Here is a 23,617-nt window from a genome sequence, read left to right on the forward strand (position 1 = left end):
TTTTTTTTTTCAATTTGAATAGTCAGTTGTCCACATTTATTTGGAATAAACAGCACCCTCGAATTGGCAAAAGGATCTTACAGATGCCCCGTAGCCTTGGTGGTATGTCACTGCCCAATTTTATGTTTTATTACTGGGCAGTGAATATTAGAGCCTTATTATTTTGGTTAGAAACAGATAACCTCCCTAGGTGGGTGGCTATGGAAAAAGCCTTGATCACATCTAGCTCTGCATCTGCTTTACTTTGCTCTCAGTTACCATTTACAAATCCACTCTCAACCTATACCTGTAATCCTGCTGTTACTCACACCTTGAAAATTTGGAATCAGTTCAGAAGGTCATTTCACTTTACAGAACTATTGTTTTTTGCCCCAGTGTCAAATAATCACATGTTTGTCCCTTCTTTGACTGATGCAACTTTTAATTCGTGGACTCTTAAAGGTGTGCATTCACATTATGATCTCTATGTAGACAATATCTTTGCCTCTTATGATCAGCTAGTACAGAAATTTGGTCTCCACTCTTCACATTTTTTTAAATATCTCCAGGTCAGACATTTTGTGAGGTCAAACTCTGTCAGTTTCCCTTTGTGCCCCTCTAATAACTTGGTGGATTGATTCTGGAGTGCAAAACCTTTCCAAAACGGACACTCAGCAGGATTTACAAACTGCTGAGCTATCACTATGGGTTTGGACTCCCTTAAACACAAATGGAAGCTGGACTTGGGTGAAACCACATCAGATTCAACGTGGGGAATCATTATCAAGAACATTTATTCATCTTCAATATGTCTGAGACATTCCGTTCTTCAGTTTAAAGTCGTCCATCGTCTGCATTGGTCTAAGGACAAACTGTCAAAGTTTAAACCTGACCTGGACCCGGCCTGCAACCGCTGTAAGCAGTCCCCTCACTGGTTCACACATTCTGGACCTGTCCAAAACTACATGGTTATTGGCAATCTGTTTTCAACATACTTTCTGCAGTCTGTGGTAGGACTGTCCATCCATCTCCACTGACCTCTCTGTTTGGTGTTGTCCCTCTGGAGACTCTATTCAGTAAAAAACAAAAGGCTATGATTGCGTTTTGTTCTCTGTTGGCCAGGAGACTCATTCTCTGCCAATGGAAGGATTTACATCCACCTATATATGGTCAGTGGATGAGAGAAGTTATGTATCATATTCATTTGGAGAAGATCAGATATACTGTAAAAGGATCTGTCAAGGTCTATCTTGATACATGGCAGCCATTTCTATCTTATTTTGAGAGTGTGCCTGCAGATGTTTTAGTTTAAATACTATCAGGGTCTGTGATGCATACTAACATACGGTACTTAAGATTGTGTTTGTGTGCCCTTAGATACCTGTACAGTTTAGTTATTATTATAGTTGATCTGGTTTAGAAGGGGTGGGGCGGGAGGGTTATTTCAAGTTTGTGTTCTCTGTTTGTTTTGTGTGTAAAAATGGAAAAAAACTAATAAAAATACTTTGCTCAAAAAAAAAAAAGTACAAATTTACAGAAAAAAGTATTTTCTATCAGTCCTTATATTTAAAAATAAAAAGAAGGACTGTATTTCTTGAGCAAATTTCCATCCAGCAGATGGTCAAAGTGCTTCACAATGATGCCTCACGTTGACCTCCCCAAAGCTGGGACTCATTTTTACAGCTGGATGGACTGAGAAAGGTAGCATGAGCGGGATTCAAACCCAAGTCTACACATTGGCAGGCCAACTCCTTATCTGCTGAGCTACCTGCTCTGAAGTAAACTTTGAATAGTATGATGTTACTTACAACATGAAGTCTTGTTCCCAGCATGGCTGCGCTCCACGGACTGTGACGGTTGTGCTCTTCACATTCTGCATCTTTAAAGTCACATAAGTGTTGAACTTGTCTGGAAAAGAAAATAATTGTTTTTTAATTTGTAAGATGAAAATATAATGACTCTACTGTTTATAACACTTTTTTTTTTTGCCCGTGAATGTAACGATAATCATCATCTTTTTTTTTTGCCTGTGAATGTAACGATAATCATCATCTTTCGGCTGCCCACATTAGGGGGCACCACCGTACTTCACCCATTTCCATCTGACCCTGTCCTCTGCATTTTCTTCTGTCACGCCAACAACCTGCATGTCCTCCTTTACCACACCCATAAACCTCCTCTTTGGCATAGCTGTTCTCCTCCTGCCTAATGGCTCCATCCTCAAGATGTTTCTCCCTATATAGCGTGGGTCCCTCGTTTGCACATGTTCAAGCCATCTTAGCCTTTCCTCTCTGACTTTGTCTCCAAACCGTCATACTTGTGCTGTCCCTCTGAAATGTTCATTTCTAATCCTGTCCATCCTTGTCGCTACCAAAGAAAATCGCAACAACTTCAGCTCCACCCCCTCTTTTGCTAGCGCCACGGTCTCTACGCTGTCCAACACAGCTGGTCTCACTACTGTCTTGCAGACTTTCCCCTTCACTCTTGCATATATTCTTCAGTCACAAATCACTCCTTCCACCTTTCTCCACCCACTTCACCCTGTCTACACTCTCTTCTTCACCTCTCTACCAGACTCTCCATTACGTTGGATAGTTGACACCATGTATTTACAACGTCAACTCCTTATAATCCTCACTGTTGCACTGGGCTCCCTCTCATTCACACACATGTACTCAGTCTCACTCCTACTTACTTTCATTCCCCTGCTCTCCAGAGTGTGTCTCCAAATTAGTCTCAACCTCTCTATTCTCACTACAGATCACAATGTCATCTGCAAACATCATAGTCCATGGGGACTCCTGTCTGATCTCAACTGTTAACCTGTCGATCGCCACTGCAAACAAGAAAGGACTCAGAACTGATCCTTGGTGTAATCCCACCTCCACCTTGAATGAATTTATCATTCCTACTGTGCCATCTCACCGCTGTCACACTGTCCTTGTACATATCCTGCACCACCCTCACATACTTCTCTGCCACTCCAAATGTCCTCATACAATACCACAACTCTGTTCTTCCTTTTAAAAGGGAGTTTTTCCTTCCCACTGTCGCCAAGTGCTTGCTCACAGGGGGTCGTTCTGACCGTTGGGGTTTTTCTGTAATTATTGTATGGCTTTGCCTTACAATATAAAGCGCCTTGGGACAACTGTTTGTTGTGATTTGGCGCTATATAAATAAAATTGATTTGATTTGATTTGTTCTTGACACTTTGTTATAAGCTTTCTCTAAATCCATAAACACAATGCACAATTGATAAACTAGTTTTCAGCGAACTTGAACAAAATGTGGTCTTAAACCTTGATATTTTTTTAATCCGTTGATAGATTTACTGCTGGGATAGGCTCCAGCCCCACCCCCCGATCCTTAATTGGAATAAGTATGTATAGAGAATGAGTTAGTTTAGATTTATTTTTGTCTTTGGCTTGCACCAGTTGCTCTGGGTTGCCACAGAGGATCCAGTAGAAATCCCCATTGGGATCTAGTGTAAGTTTTCTGACGGACGCCCTTCCTGACAACTCCAGTTGTACATGGAGCAACCTGCTCCTGGTGTTCCTAAGTGGTTCCTAAGCAGGAACTAGTCTTCTTCACTTCTGAGATGTGATGCGGTCAGATCAGCATGTGTTGTGTGGGCCGCTGAAGAGGAGGTACTGCTGGCCCACCACCACCAGAGGGCGCCCTGCCTGGAGTGCGGGCTCCAGGCACCAGAGGGCGCTGCCGCCTTACGAGAGCAGCCAGGGTGACAGCTGTCACCCATTACTGGACACAGCTGACTCCACTCAGCACGGAGGTATATCACCAGGACGGCGTCTCCACCTCAGTGCCGAGATATCGCCTTAAGATAGAGGTAACGATTCTCTGCTGTATTATTGCCTTTCTTATTGAGCATTGCAGGACAGCTGTCTACTCAAAGCCGTTGCTTCAGATAAGTACTCACCTTCCTGCAGTATTGTGACGTGAGGTGGAGACGGCTTCTCCCCTCTCTGTGTTACTGGGTGCAGCCGCATCCACACCTGTGTGTTTTGTTCTCTTGCCAGCAGTACCGGATCCGACGAGCGGAGGCAGTGGCCACCTGGGAATTCGGGACTTGGCGGTTCCAGTACTTCCAGGGTTCGGTGGCAGAGGAAATCTGGGTGGTTCTGGTTCGACTTGGACGGACGTCTCCTACCTTCGAGCCTGCCCACACGACACCAGTGGAATTCGGCTTAACCCCAAATTGTCAATTGTTGTATTGGTTGTGCACGTTTCACAACAGTAAAACCTTGTTATTTACCTTCTCCATTGTCCGTTCATTTGCGCCCCCCTGTTGTGGGTCCGTGTTCCTACACTTTCACAACAAGCATGGCTGAGAATGTAACGAGAAACATAACCCAAAATTTCGGGATCATTTGCGAAAACAAAACTCTGAAAATAATTTTTTAAACACTTTTGTGACTGGGTATGTTTATTTGTTGCAATGTTTCCTGTACTAAAAATCTATTAAATATTGCCCAAGCTCAGGCTAAAGGGTTGGTGGTAGGATTTTTTTTTCTTCTTCTGTCTTACTCGTGAACTTATCTTAAGGATGATTTGCATAAAAAGAGCTGAGCCACAAAAGTACATTTTTATAAAATTAGTCACGTGTGTTGGGAAAGTGTAGTGACACGGACCCACAACAGGGGGCGTAAATGAACGGACAATGGATGAGCCAAAAGTATAACACTTTACTGTTGTGAAATGTGCACAACGAAATACAGACAATTGCAGATTTTGGAATACAGCCAAATATACAAAGGTGACGTGTGGGCAGGCTCGAGGAGAGAAGACGTCTGTCCAGAGAAGAGCCGGATCCCACACGATTTCCACTGCCAGCGGATCTGAAGCACACCGGAGCCACCAAGTCCTGAGTCCCCAGGTGGCCACCGTCTTCAGCTGTCAGACTTGGTACTGCTGACAGGAAGAACAGACAGATGATGGTGGGTGTGTGAACACCCAGCAAACAGTCAGCACAGCACAGTTCTCTTCTGGTGGAATACCTCCACCTCCTAATCACAATTATCCCAAGAGTTCGTGCAGAATCCAAATGTCACACTAGTGGAGTCTGGGATGAGGAGCGGAGAACGCCAACTCCCCAAACACACCTACAAACTCCTGTGTACAAAGGTACATCTGCAAACTCAGAATTTAACGTAGTTAAACACAGAAGTAAAGACGTTACGACTGTCTTACGTTTAGCTGAACAATTCGTGTTCAAAGGCTGAGTGTTTACCTGACGGGTAGACGATATCTCGGCAGGGAGGTGGAGTTGCTGCCCGGTTTTTATTGTGGGCGGTGAAGTGGTGGTGATGAATGACAGCTGATGATGGGGTGGTGATGAGTGACAGCTGTCACTCCCGGGTGCTCCTGTGAGGCGGCTGCGCCCTCTCGTGCCTGAAGCCCGCACTTCAGGCAGGGCGCCCTCTGGTGGTGGGCCAGCAGTACCTCCTCTTCAGCGGCCCACACAACAATGTGAGCATGTTGGCTCCGACAGCATCCATTATCTTCTCCATGGATGGATTTTTTTTTTTTTTTTAAACAATTGGTGATCCTGAACTGGGGTCAATAGCTTCTTCTGCTCATCCAGCAGTATAGCAGTAATCACATTTAGATCTTATCCCATCATGCTTCCGAGGTGAGGTCTCTCTGACACCCATAAAGGCAAAGTGTAGCGCCCCCAGAATTAAAGGGTTAATCAGACATCATCCACCATTCACTTAAGCGAGTTGCCAGTTCTGTGATTGAGGAAGAAGAGGCTGACAGGAGGTAGACATCTCGTTTTCTTCCTGTGCTGAAAGTGGCAAAGCAGAAATTTGGAAAACCTGTCCAAAAATAAAAAGCTTCAACCACAAATGAGTTAGACAAAACAAGGAGGGAGGTATTAAAACTCGATTGGTGTAAATTTCATGTCTATGTCCGCAGATACCTGCAGGGCGACTGTGAAAGGTGCTTGAATCACACTTAGACGCCACAAACATTTAGTCAGACCACAACACACACATTCCTTCTGTGTCAGCTTGCTGTGGCGAAGAGGACATATCCCAGCATGCAGCACAACATGCCTGGGAAGCAGCCTGTGTCATTTATAATTAAGTGGAAATGAGTTACAAAAACAAATAAGTTATATTCATTTAGACATGGATGTGCACGGCCGGGCCAGATGACATTTACCAGACTGTGTAAGTAATGAATGCTCTGTCAGGAGTTTGGAAGGAGGCGCAGGAGATGGAGGAGGCTGGGGAGTGAAAGGAGGAGGAGATAAATAAAATAAAGCAAATTAACATTCTTTCTTTGTCCAAATTTCAGCAGTGTGGTTTACTGCAACATCCCAGTTGACATTATAGGACAAAACATTAATACTTCATCTGTGCAGGAGTGCATGAGAGGCGTCTGACCACACCACAGTCTGCCGCTAGCCATCAAGTACAGAGCTGCCCCATGATCTTCAGCATCATCTTGCAGCCTTGTCCAAGGAGGACACAATTTGCCACCAATCATCTGGGTGTGCCATAGTACTGAGGAGGTACTCTACTCTCACTCCTGTGACCAAGGAGATGTTTTCTTCCCTTCAACAGCTTCCAAAAAGAACATTCAAGAACAAAAGGCTGGCAGATAAACTGATGAGGGTGGAAGCTCTCCATATATGTGGTGCAGAGTGAGGTGCCGCTTCCAAGATACAGTGAGGAAAATAAGTATTTGAACACCATGCAATTTTGCAAGTTCTCCCACTTAGAAATCATGGAGGTGTCTGAAATTTTCATCTTAGGTGCATGTCCACTGTGAGTAGAGAAGCTTGAATCTTCTACTGGACTGGGTTGCTTGACGTGAGGACGTTTCGCTTCAAATCACAGAAGCTTCCTTAGCTAAAATTCTTGCTCTGGTAGTCTGACTTCTGTCTTGACTCTTGTAGAGAGTCTTCTCTACAAGAGTCAAGACAGAAGTCAGACTACCAAAGCAAGAAATTCTCTCTCTCTCTCTCTCTCTCTCTCTCTCTCTCTCTCTCTCTCTATATATATATATATATATATATATATATATAGGGTTTCAAGTAGGAAATGTACCATAAGCCCTGAAATAATCACTTCAATTCAATTTCAATTTCTTTTCATTTATATAGCGCCAAATCATAACGGAGTTGCCTCAAGGCGCTTCACACAAGTAAGGTTAAGCTGACATCACCTGCTATATGCCGACAAAAGCTGCTCACATGTGCGGCAAGGTCTTGACTGTTTCTTCATGTGAAACGGTAACTTAATAACAAAAATAAGATGGGCAGACAGAAAGAAAAAAAACAATTTACAGTTGTGTCCCTGACTTTATGGGCAATTTACTTATCATTATTAAGCACCTTGGGGTGACTGTTTGTTGTGATTTGGCGCTATATAAATAAAATTGATTTGATTTTTGATTTTGATTATTACTGATGAGTGTGGTTGTACGCATAAACACTTGCAATTTACAAATGGTATCATAGATTGCGGCACTGCACCATATCTACGTACATTAGCGGTAGCCATTCAATAGAAATGAACGCCAAACTTTCATTTGTTTGTTTTTCTAAGAAGACTAATCATGAGCAAATAAATTTATAGCATTAATTTTAACACACACACACTGTTGGATTTCACCTGGTGGAGTCATTGGCTGAAAAGAAAACCCGCACCCTCTTGGCCCTTTCTGGAACAAGTTGTCCACCTCTGTTTTAGAGGATCTAAGTGGAACCTAACCGAGGTCTTGGACATGGGGGGGGGGGGGGGTTCATCTGCACAGGGTTGACTTATTGCATTGTTTGGGAGATTGGGAGAGGCTCTTGTATTTTGTATTCTGTTTGTTAATGTTGGTTAGTTTTGGAGGCACTTTATTCAACTTTTTACATGACATGGTTAAAAAAGTGGATGTTAATATGTTTAGTAGTTTGCTAGTATCATGAGTGGTGATATTAGAATAAATATGATTTCTTGGACTGTTACGAGGTCTATTAGAAAAGTATCCGACCTTATTATTTTTTTCAAAAACCATATGGATTTGAATCACGTGTGATTGCGTCAAACAAGCTTGAACCCTCGTGCGCATGCGTGAGTTTTTCCACGCCTGTCGGTTGCGTCATTTGCCTGTGAGCAGGCTTTGAGTGAGGAGTGGTCCACCCCCTTGGCAGATTTTCATTGTCAGGAAATGGCGGAATGATTTGGGCTTTTTTTCCATCATTTTTTTCCATCATGCCCCAACATGTCCTGTGAGGCTTCATCACGGCGTTGCTTTGCGCCATGCGGCTCCGCCGCGATGCGCGGAATTCCTCCGCTCCTCTTTCCATGACAACACTCCTGTAACGGTGGAATGTGCCATTCATTTCTAAACTGGACGCTGTCTTGATCCGGTATGTCGTCTTACTAGCACAGGAATTGCGGAAGACGTGGACATCAGCACTTTTTTGGCACATTTGAGACAGACGTGCGGAGGAAACACACGCATGCACACGAAGGTTCAAGCTTGGCTGATGCAATCACAAGTGATTCAAATTCATATGGTTTTTGCAAAAAATAAAAAGGTCCGATACTTTTTGGACAGACCTCGTATATAGAAATAAATAACCGTTTCCTGTGGACACCTAGTTACTCTTAGACCTCTACTTCATCCCCGTTTTATTTAAGTTTAATGGCAATTTGTTTTGTTCAAACCACATTTTCAATTTGTTCATTTCTTCAGTGATTTCCTCCAGAACTATCTGCCAAGCTAGAAAACTGCTGCATTCCAGTAAGAGCAGAATACTACTGGAATGAATTTGAATAAGGAAAGTTGGGGGTTTTTCTCGCCAAATTGGATGCTGCACTCACTGCAATTTATTGTCTGGAATAGTACCAGATTGCATTTCAGAGCTTCTAGAAATCAAACATTTTCGTGCAGGTGGTGTTGGGCGGTAATTTTGGGTTACAGCTTTTTTGTTTTTCACCACTTTCATCCTTGAATATGTCAATCGTGAGTCACTTTTGGGCAGATTAAAGTCACTAACTGGGACTCCAGTCTTGTGCGGCTCTCTGCCAAGTCACGTTAGAACGATAGAGTCCAGTCGGAATTAATAACTTCAAAGTGAAATGCCGGTTAAATCAACTGACACCTCTTTCCAAATGTTGTAATACAAACTGCAATTGATCAAAATGTTTTTTCCTCGCAAAATGAGACATTCTGCGCTGATGTGCAGCAGCCAGCTGAACTCAGCTCAGAGGTATGGAGAGGCATTCATGCCAAAATGTCTGAAAGGAAATGCTTTTAACAAAACTACAGATTTTGTTTATTTTTATTTTTGTCCAAAGATCAAGGATACAGTGACCAATTTCATATTTACAGTGAGGAAAATAAGTATTTGAACACCCTGCGGTTTTGTAAGTTCTCCCACTTAGGGCCCTGTCCCACTGGGGAGAGTATTAAATGCGCATGAATTGAGTAACAAAGTACGGGCATTCGTTGTCGTCCGCCAACAAAAATGGCCAAAAATGACAAATGTCCCAGTATGAATTACGGATATATTAATAATATATAGCGAATATACGATGAACAATCACGGTTATAGAACGCATGTAGTGAGGAAACTGAGCCGACACATTGAGATTATTACGGGTGTATTATGAATGCATCGCGCACGTGTTGCACGTGCACGGCATCTGCATTGCGGCCATAAAATAAGCTCACTCAGGCCGTCGGCATCATTATTCACACAAACAATACAGGCTCTGGAGCATGTGCTGGACTTTACAAGTTGATCACAGAGTTAATGTTTTTGTTGTCATGTGAGGGTAAACTGTTCATGAGTTTGGGGAGCAGGAGGGGGGAGCCGTTCGGGGTGTGAGACAGTGTTTTTTTTTTTGTTTTTGTTTTGTTTTTTTGAGAGTGTCACAGAAAACAGACTTCAGTGTGAGTTGTGGCTAAAAAGCAACTCTTCCTTTTGTTGGTGTTAAATAAAAGTCCTGGAGGAGACGCGATTGCAGCAGCTATTACGTCTTTGTGGATCTGCACAGCCGGACCGGCACTGACTGGCAGGTATGTTGCTTTCTGCCACACTTTGGGTTTACGTGACGTGTTTGTTATGCATTCACAGATTGTCCACAAATCAACTGCAAAGCAGATGTAATAAAAACACTTTATTCGTGGCCAATCTGTATGCAGTTGCTACAACATATTTTAGTTTGTGATGTGGACGTGATAGGCACGATATATATCTGTTTTACACACTGTCCCGGTCCGCTGCCAAGCTGCAAATACCCCTCAGTTGCGGATATCAGCAGTTAATGGCAGATATACAGCGCATAGAGTGAGTGTGTATTGTGTATGAATTGTGTATGTATTGTGTATGAATTGAGTATGTAAGGCGAATGTCATCCGCAGCCAAATTTTGTGCAGCTCAAAAATCCTGGCAACGGAAGAATGTGCCTCTGCAGATAATTGCGGACGTGTGTGGGTGTCGCCCGACTCATACAAGCATGTTTCACGCATACTGCGATGATAAACGAATATGAGCCAATTTTGTGCGCAATCCATATGCAAATCCTCCTAAACGCCAGTGGGACAAGGCCCTTAGAAATCATGGAGGGTTCTGAAATTTTGATCTTAGGTGCATGTCCACTGTGAGAGACAATTTAAAAAAAGAATTTCGGAAATCACAATGTATGATTTTTTAAGAATTTATTTGTATGTTACTGCTGCAAATAAGTATTTGAACACCTACCAACCAGCAAGACGTCTGGCTCACACAGACGTGATAATTTTTCTTTAAGAAGCCCTCTTATTCTGCACTCTTTACCTGTATTAATTGCACCTGTTTGAACATGTTACCTGTATAAAAGACACCTGTTCACACACTCAATCAATCACACTCCAACCTGTCCAGCATAGCCAAGACCAAAGAGCTGTCTAACACCAGGGGCAAAACTGTAGACCTGCACAAGGCTGGGATGGACTACAGGACAACAGGCAAGCAGCTTGGTAGAAGACAACAACTGTTATGATTATTTATTAGAAAGTGGAAGAAACACAAGATGAAGGTCAATCTCCCTCGGTCTGGGATTCCATGCAAGATCTCACTCTGTGGGGTAAGGATGATTCTGAGAAAGCTCAGAACTACACAGGAGGACCTGGTCAATGACCTGAAGAGAGCTGGGACCACAGTCACAAAGATTACATTAGTAACACATGATGCTGTCATGGTTTAAAATCCTGCAGGGCAGCAACGTCCCCCTGCTCAAACCAGCACATGTCCAGGCCCGTTTGAAGTTCACCAGAGACCATCTGGATGATCCAAAGGAGGCATGGGAAAAGGCCATGTGGTCAGATGAGACCAGAATAGAGATTTTTGGAATCAACTCCACTTACCATGTTTAGAGGATGAGAACAACCCCAAGAAAACCATCCCAACCATGAAGCATGGGTGTAGAAACATCATACTCTGGGGGTGCTCTTCTGCAAAGGGGACAGGAAGACTTCACCGTATTGAAGGGAAGATGGATGGGGTCATGTATTGCGAGATTCTGGCAAACAACCTCCTTCCCTCAGTAAGAGAATTGAAGATGGGTCATGGCTGGGTCTTCCAGCATGACAATGACCCCAAACACACAGCCAGGGCAACTAAGGAGGGGCTCCATAAGAAGCATTTCAAGGTTCTGGAGTGGCCTGGCCAGTCTCCAGACCTGCACTCAATAGAAAATCTTTGGAGGGAGCTGAAACTCCAAACCTGAAAGATCTAGAGAAGATCTGTATGGAGGAGTGGACCAAAATCCCGGCTGCAGTGTGTGAAAACCTGGTGAAAAACTACAGGAAACGTTTGACCTCTGTAATTGCAAACAAAGGCTACTGTACCAAATATTAACATTGATTTTCACAGGTGTTCAAATACTTATTTGCAGGAGTAACATACAAATAAATTCTTAATAAAATCATACATTGTGATTTCCGGATTTATTTTTTTAGATTATGTCTCTCACAGTGGACATGCACCTAAGATGAAAATTTCAGACCCCTCCATGATTTCTAAGTGGGAGAACTTGCAAAATCGCACAGTGTTCAAATACTTATTTTCCTCACTGTATTTACTTCAAAGGATTCAAGGATTCAAAGAAATTTTATTGTCATATGCACAGAAGAACATGTTCCCTGCACAATGAAATGTGTCTATTGCATTTAACCCATCCTAATTGCCAGTAGGAGCAGAAGTCGCCATTAGGCGTCCGGGGAACTTTAAGACTACTTTAAGACTCAATAAAATTTTGTTAACATAGAAAACCTGTAAAGCCTACTTTTAATAAACAGAAAATTCACAAGAGGTATCAATAAGGGAATCGATAAGGAATCGGATCAATAAGCAGAATCGATAATGACACTGACATCGATAAAATATTATCAATACCCCCCTGCCCCCTCTCCTTTTTGTATTGACCATTGAGCCCTTAGCCACTGCAATCAGAAATAATAAAGAGATAGCTGGCATCAAGATAACTAATATTGAGAATAACACAGGATTATATGCTGCTGATGATGTACTGTTTTTGACTGATCTTTTCAGGATATAAAGTTAATGCAGCTAAATCTAGCATCATGCTCTTGAAAAATTCTGAAAGATTAGCCCACCATTTTGTACACCTTTTAGGAATGTTTTGGAAAGTTTTACAAATCATTACCATTATCCATGATTGGACGACTTAACATTTTGAAAATGAATATTTTTCCTAAGTTCCTTTACCTGTTTCAAACCATTCCACTTTTCCCCCCTACTGATTTTTTCACCAGAATGAAACAGATTTTTTGTCATTTTATTTGGAACAGTAGACACTCCAGCTCCAGTAGACGCTGCGCCTGACCTTGTACTTATCCTATGACAGAGGAGGATTAGGACTGCCTTTCCTCCATGGATACTATTGGGAAGCACAATTAAGAGCAGTCTCATATTGGTTTAGGCCTAAAACAACATTACAATAGGTGATGATAGAGAAAATCACAACCTCTAAAATTTCCTTAAGTTTATATTTCTACTCAGCAAACGATTTCATATTGAGAAAAAAAAAACACTAAAAACTCCTTTGGTAGAAATACTGTAATAATTTGGCATGAGGTGTTAAATTACCTTAAAGAAAACACTCCTTTACCCAATTAACCCCTATTTGGAATTTTACTCCATGCACCAATGAGCTTGGTTTTAAGTCATGGGTGGATAAAGGTATCACTAAAGTATCATATCTATACGACAATGACGTTCTTTTAAGTTTCAATGAAATGAAGGAGTCTAACATTAAGGCAGAAAGGCAGACCTCTGGAATCAGTTCCACCTACATGCCATGCTCTGGTGCAGCATGTTAGACATTCAGTGTACTGGTGTCAGGTAAAACAAGCGCAACCTCAGTTCTCGTGTCCAAGTGAGTGGGGTTGCGAAAAGACATCTTAAGGTCAGATCAAACCAATTTGGACAACACTTCTTGAAGCTGCAAAGATTATGAATTAAATACAAACAAAACAGGCCCTGTACAAAATCCTGAAATAACTGTATACAACAAAATACAAATACAAGAATTGAGGTTTGCGTTTCTACCGCCAGCAGAACCCTTTTGTTTGGCAGGTGGAACACTTAAATATTGAGACCAGAAGATCCTCGGTTCACATCCCAGCCTGACTGGAAAATCACTAAAGGCCCTTGTGCAAGGTCTTTAATCCCCTGTTGCTCCCGTTGTGTAGTGAGTACCTTGTATGGCAGGACCCTCACATCGGGGTGAATGTGAGGCATTATTTGTAAAGCGCTTTGAGCATCTGATGCAGATGGAAAAGTGCTATATAAATGCAGTCCATTTACCATTTACAAAACTAAACATTACTCAATGGAGAAATTAGTTTAAACTTATTAATAAATCTCTATTATTGATTGAATCCAATAATGTTTTAAAAGTAGTTTCTTTTATTGACAAATTTGATTTGTAAATGTTTGGTTGGCCTATATTTTCTTCTTTTATTGTTTGTAAATAATATTCAATAAGCCCCGTATCTTCTTGTATTTGTATTTTCATGTATGCAGCATTTCAGGATTTTGTACAGGACCTGTTTTGTTTGTATTTGATTCATAAATATTTTTTTTTTTTTTAAGGAGATGCCGTTGTCTCCTTTAGGGAGGTGGTGGCGTCATGGTTTGCACATGATTTAAGAGGTTTTAATTTGTCATCTGATGGCTAATAATCACATTATTCCCTTTATTCACTAGTGATTTTCCAGTCAGGCTGGGACTGAACCAAGGATCCTCTGGTCTCAAGCCCAACGCTTAACCACTAGACCATCACCTCCCTAAATGTGAGATAACCGTGAGCTGCAAAACGTAGCATGGGAAGCAGTCCCAGGAAGCACAAAACAAAAGATAATACTGAGATGGTACAACAACTAAACAAAAATGGCAGCAGGCAGCAGTAGAGAAAATGACTGTCACCATGTGGCTCTTCAGTCACTAATAAAAGAATGGACTGATCCCATCAACAAGACAACTAGAGATGATTCAGTTATAATAGACCATCCAAGTCAACAATCTTTTTAACTCTTTAGCTTCCTGCACTTAGTAAGCACACTTTATATAATGTTGCATTATTAAAGTAAAATGTGTTTGTGACTTAAAACTTGTTAAAGCAGCAGAATTATCCTGCTCACAGGCTGTTGAGCCTTGGCAGAGGTAAAAAATTAAAATATTACCACTGAATTTTGACATAATCCATGCAACAGTTGTTTCGTTCTGGGACACAGCATCTGACCGACAAACTGATGAATATCATGGTCCCCAGAGCGTGGCTAAAAACAGAATGATAGACAATGTGCCTTGAATCCATCAAACTAATAAAAGTGACACATATAAAAGTTAAGCGTCACAGGGGACGTCCACCACTGGGGCTTGCGCAAGCTTAGAGACAACAGTTAGCTCCTCTTGGCAAAAAAAAAATCTATGTCCTTCTCATTATTAAGACTAATCAGATCAGCTTCCCCAAACTGGAGCATAAGAGTGGGACAAACTCATTGTTTCTGACCTGTAAACTGACTTCCGCCTACGTCATGGCCGAGACGGACAGCTAATTTCTCAGCTCCGACTGACCCATTAAAATAGCCAATTAAAAATTAAGAACAGATAAATGAGCACAGGACCACAAGACAAGGTAATTTCAGCCATGAGTTCGACTCAAAAAACAACGTGAAAAGACATGAGAGGAGGAAAAAATGAGGACGGTAAAGCTGGCCCCAAGCAGCTAACGTTAGCCGAGGCTATGCCATTGAAAAATACTGGGGAGGCTACTGCTGAGCCCGAGATGCTATCGGAGCTTCGCAAGCTCTGACAGGAAAATAAAGACTCTTTTGGTGATTTAAAGACTTCTCCTTCAAGGCTGGAATCCAGTATGGATGATTTTAAACAACGAACTGCGGGGCTTGATAAGAGGCTGGGGGACACGGAGGAAAGAGTGAGTGCTGTCGAGGACAGATGTACGCAGCATGAGAAGGCACTGAGCTACCTGCTAAAACGAGAAGCTAACCTCGCTGTTAAATGCGATGACATGGAAAACAGACTCCGTCGTAACAACATAAGGCTCTATGGTATACCAGAAGGGGCTGAGAAAGATGACATGATGAAGTTTGTAACTGATTTTTTGTACAACTCGCTGGAGTTACAAGAAGGTACGGAGATCAAACTGGAAAGTGCACACAGAGCTCCGGGCCCAAAGCCCAAAGATGCTGCTGCGGCCCCGCGGTCAATCATAGTTCGTTTTCTGAACTTTAAAGTGAAACAGTCAGTGTTGCAGCAGGCATGGAAGCAACAAAATGCGGAGTACCAGAGTCACAAGGTCTACTTTGATCAAGATTACTCCGCTGAGGTGCAGAGGAAGAGGAAAAAGGTTCGAGAGGTAATAAAAAAGCTGAAAGAGAAGAACATCAAAGCCCAGTCATCCTACCCAGCCCAGCTGAGAATCTTTTTGGACAAGGGCGTCAAGCAGTTCCCCTCACTACTGGAGGCACAGTCAACTCTGAGAGAGCTGGGCGTGGAGGCAGTGATGGAGGAGCGGGATGTACTGGAGAGGGAGCTGGTTCGGGACGGGTGGACAACTTGGAGCGGGCGGAGAAAGAACCAACAACTTATCCCAGCAGAAATAAGCTAAAAGATCGCTAATCTGCGGAGGCAATGAAGATTCCAGGCCCACAGGTTCTGAGTAAAAAGGGTGACCACAGCAGAATTAAAATTGGGTATTTGTAGGGACTGATTGTAACAAGTTAATATCTCATTTATCGGGTAATTTGCAAGGGACAAATTTGTTTTCGGCTATGATCTGGTGACCATACTATATTTTGTGGACAGGGGTCTTTGCAGGGGTCAGGGGACAGAACTCTTTATTTTGATAAACTCACAGCCTCTAATGCGACGTGTTTCCTGGATGATCGTCGCTACAGCACTCAGTGCAACCAGCCCGGAGAGCTATGGCTCTCTGCCCAAGAGTCATCGGGAGTGGGAAACCCTTTTGGTTAAGGTTTATTTGTTCAGTTCTCATGGGCTACCTACTGGATTTTTGGAAGTCTATATATTTTTTTGGTGTGATTTCTTGTTTGTTAGCAAGGCTCTTTGCAAAAGATAATGTTTGCCTTTTTTTTTTTGCTGTTGGTATAAATACTAGCTATGGACAGTATAAACATTGTTAGTTATAACATAAATGGGGTCAATCATCCTATAAAAAGGAAGAAAATTATGTCACAGTTGAAGAGGTTAAATTGCTCAATTGCTTTACTTCAGGAGACCCACCTCAATGACAAGGAACACAAGAAAGTCAAGAGGGACTGGGTCGGCCAAGTATTTAGTTTTGCTTGTGAAAAGGGTAGTAAAAGAGGGGTGGCTGTTCTGTGCCATAAAACTCTGGGGCTTATCGTTGAAAGAACATATGAAGATAACGGTGGTTATATTATGGTTGTGGGGACAATTGGGGAAATTAGGACAACAATTTTAAATTTATATGCGCCAAATTAAGATGATACGGGATTCTTTAAAGAAATTTCAACAATTTTAACTAAGCATGGGGAGGGATACTTAATAGTAAGGGGGGATTTTAACTGTGTATTGAATCAGAAGTTAGATAAACAACCGTTCGAGCAGGGATATTTTTTGAGGAAAGCAAAAGTTTTGCACGATATAGTAGAAGAGTTAGGCTTAGTAGATGTATGGCGGTACAAACACCCGAAGGAGAGAGACTACACTTTTTTTTCTAAGGTCCATAATAGCTACTCCAGAATTGATTTGTTTTGTGTATCGAGAAAGGATGCTTATACTGTTGTGAATTGTCACATAGATCCCATAACAATATCAGACCATGCTCCAATAGTGATGTCAATAAGGTTAGAGAACGATAGAAAAATTAAACCTTGGAGACTGAACGTCTCATTCTTGAACGATCCAGATGTAGTTCAGAAGATAAAGCAGGAATGGAGGGACTATATGGAACATAATGACAATGGAGAAGTGTCAGTCTCTACTTTATGGGAAGCTGCGAAAGTGGTGTTAAGGGGGAAATGGATTGCTCTTTCATCTAAAATAAGGAAAGACAGAGAAAGAACAGAAATGACTAGAAGACTGTATAGCTGATCTAGAGAAAGAGCATAAAAAGACAAATAATAAAAATATCTTGAAATCTCTAACCCTAAACAGACAGGCACTGAACAACTTATTGACATATAAGGCGGAGGGGGCCTTGAGGTTTGCTAATCAGAGATACTATGAGTCTGGAAATAGGGCCAGTAGGCTACTGGCATTTCAGTTACGCAAAGCGCAGGCAAACCGTACAGTGGCTAAGATAGTGAACCCTTTTTCAGGAAAAGTTGTATCACACCCTAAAGATATAGCCGAGGCATTTTCAGTTTATTATGAGGCACTATATGACTCACCTGAAATAGACAACAAAGCAGAGAAAATTGAAAACCTATTGGGAAAAATTAAGTTATCGAAATTGACAGAGGATGAAGCCAAAGCCATGAGAGAGCCAATAACAAAAAGGGAAATAGAGGAAACAACAATAAATTTGAAAAATAATAAGTCACCAGGTATGGATGGCTATCCGGGGGAATTTTCTAAACACTTTCTAGATGAAGTCACACCCCTTTTACAAAGGGCATATAATTACGCCTTAGCTACAAAAAGACCCACCAAAATCTTGGTCTCAGGCGATAATATCAGTAATCCCCAAGGAGGGAAAGGATCCCACAGTCTGTTCCTCATACAGGCCAATTAGTTTGTTGTGCTGTGATGTAAAAATTCTAACAACAATACTGGCTAAAAGAATTCAAAAGTGCATTAACAGAATAATTAAGTCCGATCAAACAGCGTTTATACCTGGTCGCCTGGGAATAAATAATATAAGAAGAACACTAAACATTATGTCCATAGCAAAACAGAAACAGGAACCTTCAATGCTTCTCAGCTTAGATGCTGAGAAAGCATTTGATAGGGTGGATTGGCTGTATTTGGAGAACACATTAGGGAAAATGGGATTTCACCCAGATTTTATTGATTGGATTAGAGTGTTGTATACAGAACCCACATCAAAAGTATGAGTAAATGGACATTGTTCTGAACCTTTCAGACTATCGGTGGGTGGAGTACAGTACAAGATTTCACTCTATGCGGATGATGTGATACCGTATATTACCAACCTGCAGATGTCTGTCTTGGCACTTATGGATTGTCTGGGGGACTTTGGAATGATATCAGGTTATAAGGTCAATGAGACAAAGTCGCAAGCAATGATGTTGGTGGGTGATAGGCCGCTAGATTTGGATAAAGTTGCTTTGTTTAATTGGCCCACCCAAGGATTTAAGTATTTAGGCATAATGGTTACACCACAAACCTCACAATTATATACAGAAAACTATGGGAAATTGTTTTTATCAATAAAATCTGACCTGGTCCGTTGGGAAATTCTACCCTTATCCCTAATCGGGAGAATAGAAACAGTTAGGATGAATCTCCTTCCTCGGTTGTTATATTTGTTTCAGGCCCTCCCTATTTGGATTCCATCCTCTACTTTTAAAAGATTGGACAAAATGATTTCTTTATTCATTTGGCAAAGGAAAAAACGTCGAGTTCGGCTGAAATTATTATGTAGTCCAAAAAAAAAATGGGGGTCTTGGTTTGCCTAATTTGAAATTGTATTATTGGGCTACACAGATGCGTGGGTTAGTAGAATGGGTATTGCAGGATGAGGAAACAAATTGGATAAAAGTAGAAAACCATGCTTCCCAAATTGTTTCATTAGAGACCGTACCTTTTTTAGAACAAAAGAAATGGAGAGATTTGAAAATAAAAAATGAGTGGATTGTGTGTACACGAGTATTGACACAGGTGAGGAAGAAAATCAATGCACCTTTAACAACCTCACGGGCACTTAAAATCACTAAGATTGCTGATTTTTTACCTAATAAATTAAACTCTGGATTTAAGGGGTGGGCGGAAAGGGGTTTGATAACTATCCATCAGATGTTTGATGGAGGGATATTAAGATCTTTTAAACAGTTGCAGGACAAATTTGGTTTAGGTTCTGATGAGTTTTTTCGATATTTACAATTACGAGACTAGTGTCATGTGCAGAATGGGACGCTTTGAAACAACTGCCTACACCAATTGAACAAATATTAATTAAGGTGATTGAAGAAAAAAGTAAAGTTAAAATAATATCGAACATGTATAAATATTTACATTCTCAACTGTCTGATAACTCACTGGAAGTGAAGGGGAAGTGGGAGTTAGAGGCAAACACAATTATTGAGGATGAAGAATGGGAAGAGGTGTGTGAAAGAGGCCATAAAATTACTAGCAGTCCGATTTGGAAGGAGTTCAACTGAAAAATTAAGTTAAGATTTTTTAGGACACCATCAAATACTTTTAATAATGATAATAGTAAAACTAAACTGTGTTGGAGGGATTGCAAACAAACTGGGGATTATTTGCATATTTTTTGGGACTGCGCCGCCTTGAAACCATATTGGCTAGGGATCCAGGCAGAGATCCGAGCCATCCTAAATTTTAATTTGCCACTGGATCCAAAATATTACATTATAGGGCTGACCCCAAGGGGTGGTTTGACAAAAAGGGAAGCTCAATTGCTCCACATTTGTTTATTGGTAGCAAAGAAAATGATAACGAGAATTTGGTTAAAAGCACTACCTCCCACTCTCCCTCAATGGCGTGACGGATTAAGAAATGTATATCTAATGGAAAAAATTACGGCAAAGCTTCATTTGAATATGGATTTGTTTTTGGATAGGTGGACCCCTGTCATTATTTACTTTGGTTGGGCATAATTATACTTGCTCAGGGTTCCTCACCGGAATTGTGTGTTTTCCTTTTTTCTTTTTTTTATACCAGTTGTAGATAAAGTAAAATATACTTTAGGATATACCCCTTTTACTTTCAATGAGATGGAATACTGTCCTAGAATTTGCTGAGTCGCTCTGTTCGATTAATTTTATGTTGTAATTGAATATGGAGTTGCCCTTTTGAACAAACAGTGTTCAAAAAAAAGAAAGAAAAAGTATTTCAAGTATCAAGGACAGCTGTTCGCTTTCATTCACAAATTAGGAAACACAAATTACTGCTCTGAAGTGCTGATATCTCCAAAGCAAGAAAACCAACCTCAAAACGCTCAACCTCAGGGAACATCACATCCACAACAAGGCATGGAAAGATGTCCAGAAAGAAGAAAATGACAAACAACATTACAAATTCCAGCTTTGCTTTAGACATCTGTGGTGAAAAGACAAAAGGCTGAAACAGATGGAAAAGTTTAGAATTTACCCATCAATATACGGTCAAGAACCTTGGGTAGAGATGAAAACCAGAGATCACACAAATGTCCGCAATCAATTGTTTTAGATTAAAGAGTGTCTAGACTCAAGTTTAGACACAAGGCAAAAACGTCAGACATCCGGAAAGAAGGCAGAAAAAAAGTTGTGTTTCTTAGCGATAAAAGGATGCCATTCAAGAAGATGGCGACGTCTAGGTGAATTATACACATTAGCTTTACACATTCAACTCAAGAAGGATTTGTACTATTAAATCATGGCTACAAGTATGACAGTGAGTTTTATAAACCCCAGCGAAGGCCAAACACATTTCCTTCTACTGTTCTAAAAATACAGTATGCTTTGCACATGCTAACCAATGACAAGTCATCGATCTGAGGTATGTTTCCCAAAGATACTGAGGTAACTGTGATCATCTTGTTCTTTTTGGGGGGCATGATGCGCCATCATTTTGGGCAGGTGGCCCTTTATGATGGTCTATTGATTTAATTTGCTCTTTCTCTTTCACTCTCTTTCGCCAATCCATCACAGTTTTCCCCTCATCGCCCCAGAGAGAAGATAGTGGGACAAACAACGGCAACTCATAAACGTGTTTTAAAATGTTACAAGGGAAAGACAAGTGACACGGAGGTGATAAAGCTACAAGAACAGAGCACTAATTACAAATGAAATGAGAAATTATTTAAGAAATCAACTTGTAAATGAAGTAGAAGGGTACTTGTTAAAGTGTGTTCCTCAAAAGTTCAAAATATCCATGTTGCATCCTTTAAAGGAAAACAGACAGGCTTTTTGAGAATTTGTTTGTGCATTCCTTGGTAAAAATTAAGTGTTATTCATACACTTGCACAGTGTTTGAGCAAGTGTAGATAATATTATTTGAATCAAATTTGCCGCTAAATTGACATGTAAATCGCCATTAGCTGAAGTCGGTGGAGGGCACTTCCGGCTGACGTCTCCAGTTGGGGTCTCCACTGCTGGACACGAGTGCAGTTTACTGAACTTGCTCATTGAAGCTCTATTAGTCTCATCAAGAAACAGGTGGAATATGCCAGAAAGCTGCACATGTTGGCTAAGCCACAAATGGAGGAACAAGGGAGACAATATTTCCTGCCATAAGTAAGTGGTTTTGGTTATTCTTGTCACTTTGTCTGTGACATTTGGTTGATAAATAGGTGTATATTTCCTGCCCGTGCCTGTTTTGTCCGAGGACACGGACGACACTTACACACACCACTCACACACAGAGATGTGCACACACACACCTGACTTCATGAATGAAACTCTGTCAATAAAGGATAATTGTGTAAATACATACATACATACATATATATTTAGGAGCCGCGCTATGCTGAAAACAGCAGCAGCTCGGTTCAGACCAGCAGCGCAGCTTAACAGCGCAGGTCCATGTAACTTTCAACACTAATATTTCAGAATGTGTGGGTGTCAGAGTGAGTTTAATACTTTCCTGACATGATTTAATGTTAATTTTACTGGTTCGATATCCAGGTCAGAATGGCATTTTAACACATATTTTGTGAGTGTTTTTCTGAGAGTGTTCAGTCAGTAATCCCCATTGAAGATGCATTAACATCCGGGAACTTCGTCAGTATTTTGCCCGGTGAGGAGGCATCATGTGTCCATGAAGGGACGTTCACGTTTAGTGGGCAGCATTGGGAGTGTGTCTCTAGTATAACCTCCTTGTTGATGCCTCTGGCAGGGAATCTCAGAATGAGGCTCATCTTCACCCCAATCAGTGACGTCACCTGTCTGACCTGCATAAATAGCGGCAGCCGGTCGTTGTCAAAGCCTCTCAGACCACGACTAAAACAAGGTTTTCTATAGATGTTTTATAGTCTTTTGTGTTTATTGAAGTATCAAAAGAACACATTTTTTTGTGTTTATTCATGCTATAAATAATCAGTGGGCATTTCTGTTCCCCTTTAAGAAGGATAATGTAAAATTTTCTTTTTCCATTCCTTTTTCACAGCTCTAAAAATGTTCAAAATTGTAATTATAAGCCCAGGCTTTAACAACATTTCTAAAAATCAGGTCATTAGTAAAAAACAAAGACCACACAATGCTTTTCCTCTTTGTGTGGGTCCACCACAAGCATAGCAGCACCTACAGTTGTATGCAAACATTTGGGCAACCCTGATAATTTTCATGATTTTCCATTATAAATCATTGGTTGTCTGGATCAGAAATTTCAGTTAAATATATCATATAGCAGATGAACACTGATATTTAAGAAGTGAAATGAAGTTTCTAGTATTTACAGAATGTGTGCAATTATTTAAACAAAATTGGGCAGGTGCAAAAATTTGGGCACCCATGTCATTTTATTGATTTGAATACATTTAGCACTAATTATTGGAATGCAAAATTGGTTTGGTAAGCTAACTGACCCTTGACCTCCTTACACAGGTGAATCCAATCATGAGAAAGGGTATTTAAGGTGGCCATTTGCAAATGTTTCCCCTCTTTGCATCTCTTCTAATGAGTGGCAACATGGGACCCTCTAAACAACTCTCAAATGACTTGAAAACAAAGACTGCTCAACATCATGGTTTAGCGGAAGGATACAAAAAGCTATCTCGGAGATTTCAGCTGTCAGTTTCCACTGTGAGGAACATAGTGAGGAAATGGAAGACCACAGGCACAGTACTAGTTAAGGCCCGAAGTGACAGACCAAGACAAATCTCATAAGCTGAAGTGAAGGACGGTGAGAACAGTCACAGTCAACCCACAGACATGTTCCAAAGACCTACAACATGATCTTGCTGCAGACAGT

General features: G+C 41.1%; 1 protein-coding gene across 1 annotated transcript in view; it reads right to left on the reverse strand.

The window, feature by feature from the left end:
- The window catches only part of LOC117511182 (protein unc-13 homolog B-like), a 422,327-nt gene that overhangs the window by 344,372 nt on the left and 54,338 nt on the right, over positions 1–23,617 (reverse strand). Inside the window, exon 3 of the mRNA XM_034171173.1 lies at positions 1,788–1,887. Within this exon, the coding sequence (XP_034027064.1) occupies positions 1,788–1,887 (100 nt within the window). The remainder of the gene's footprint in view (positions 1–1,787; positions 1,888–23,617) is intronic.

The sequence above is a fragment of the Thalassophryne amazonica genome, chromosome 5, assembly GCF_902500255.1.
Source record: "Thalassophryne amazonica chromosome 5, fThaAma1.1, whole genome shotgun sequence".
In the NCBI taxonomy this organism is placed as follows: domain Eukaryota; kingdom Metazoa; phylum Chordata; class Actinopteri; order Batrachoidiformes; family Batrachoididae; genus Thalassophryne; species Thalassophryne amazonica.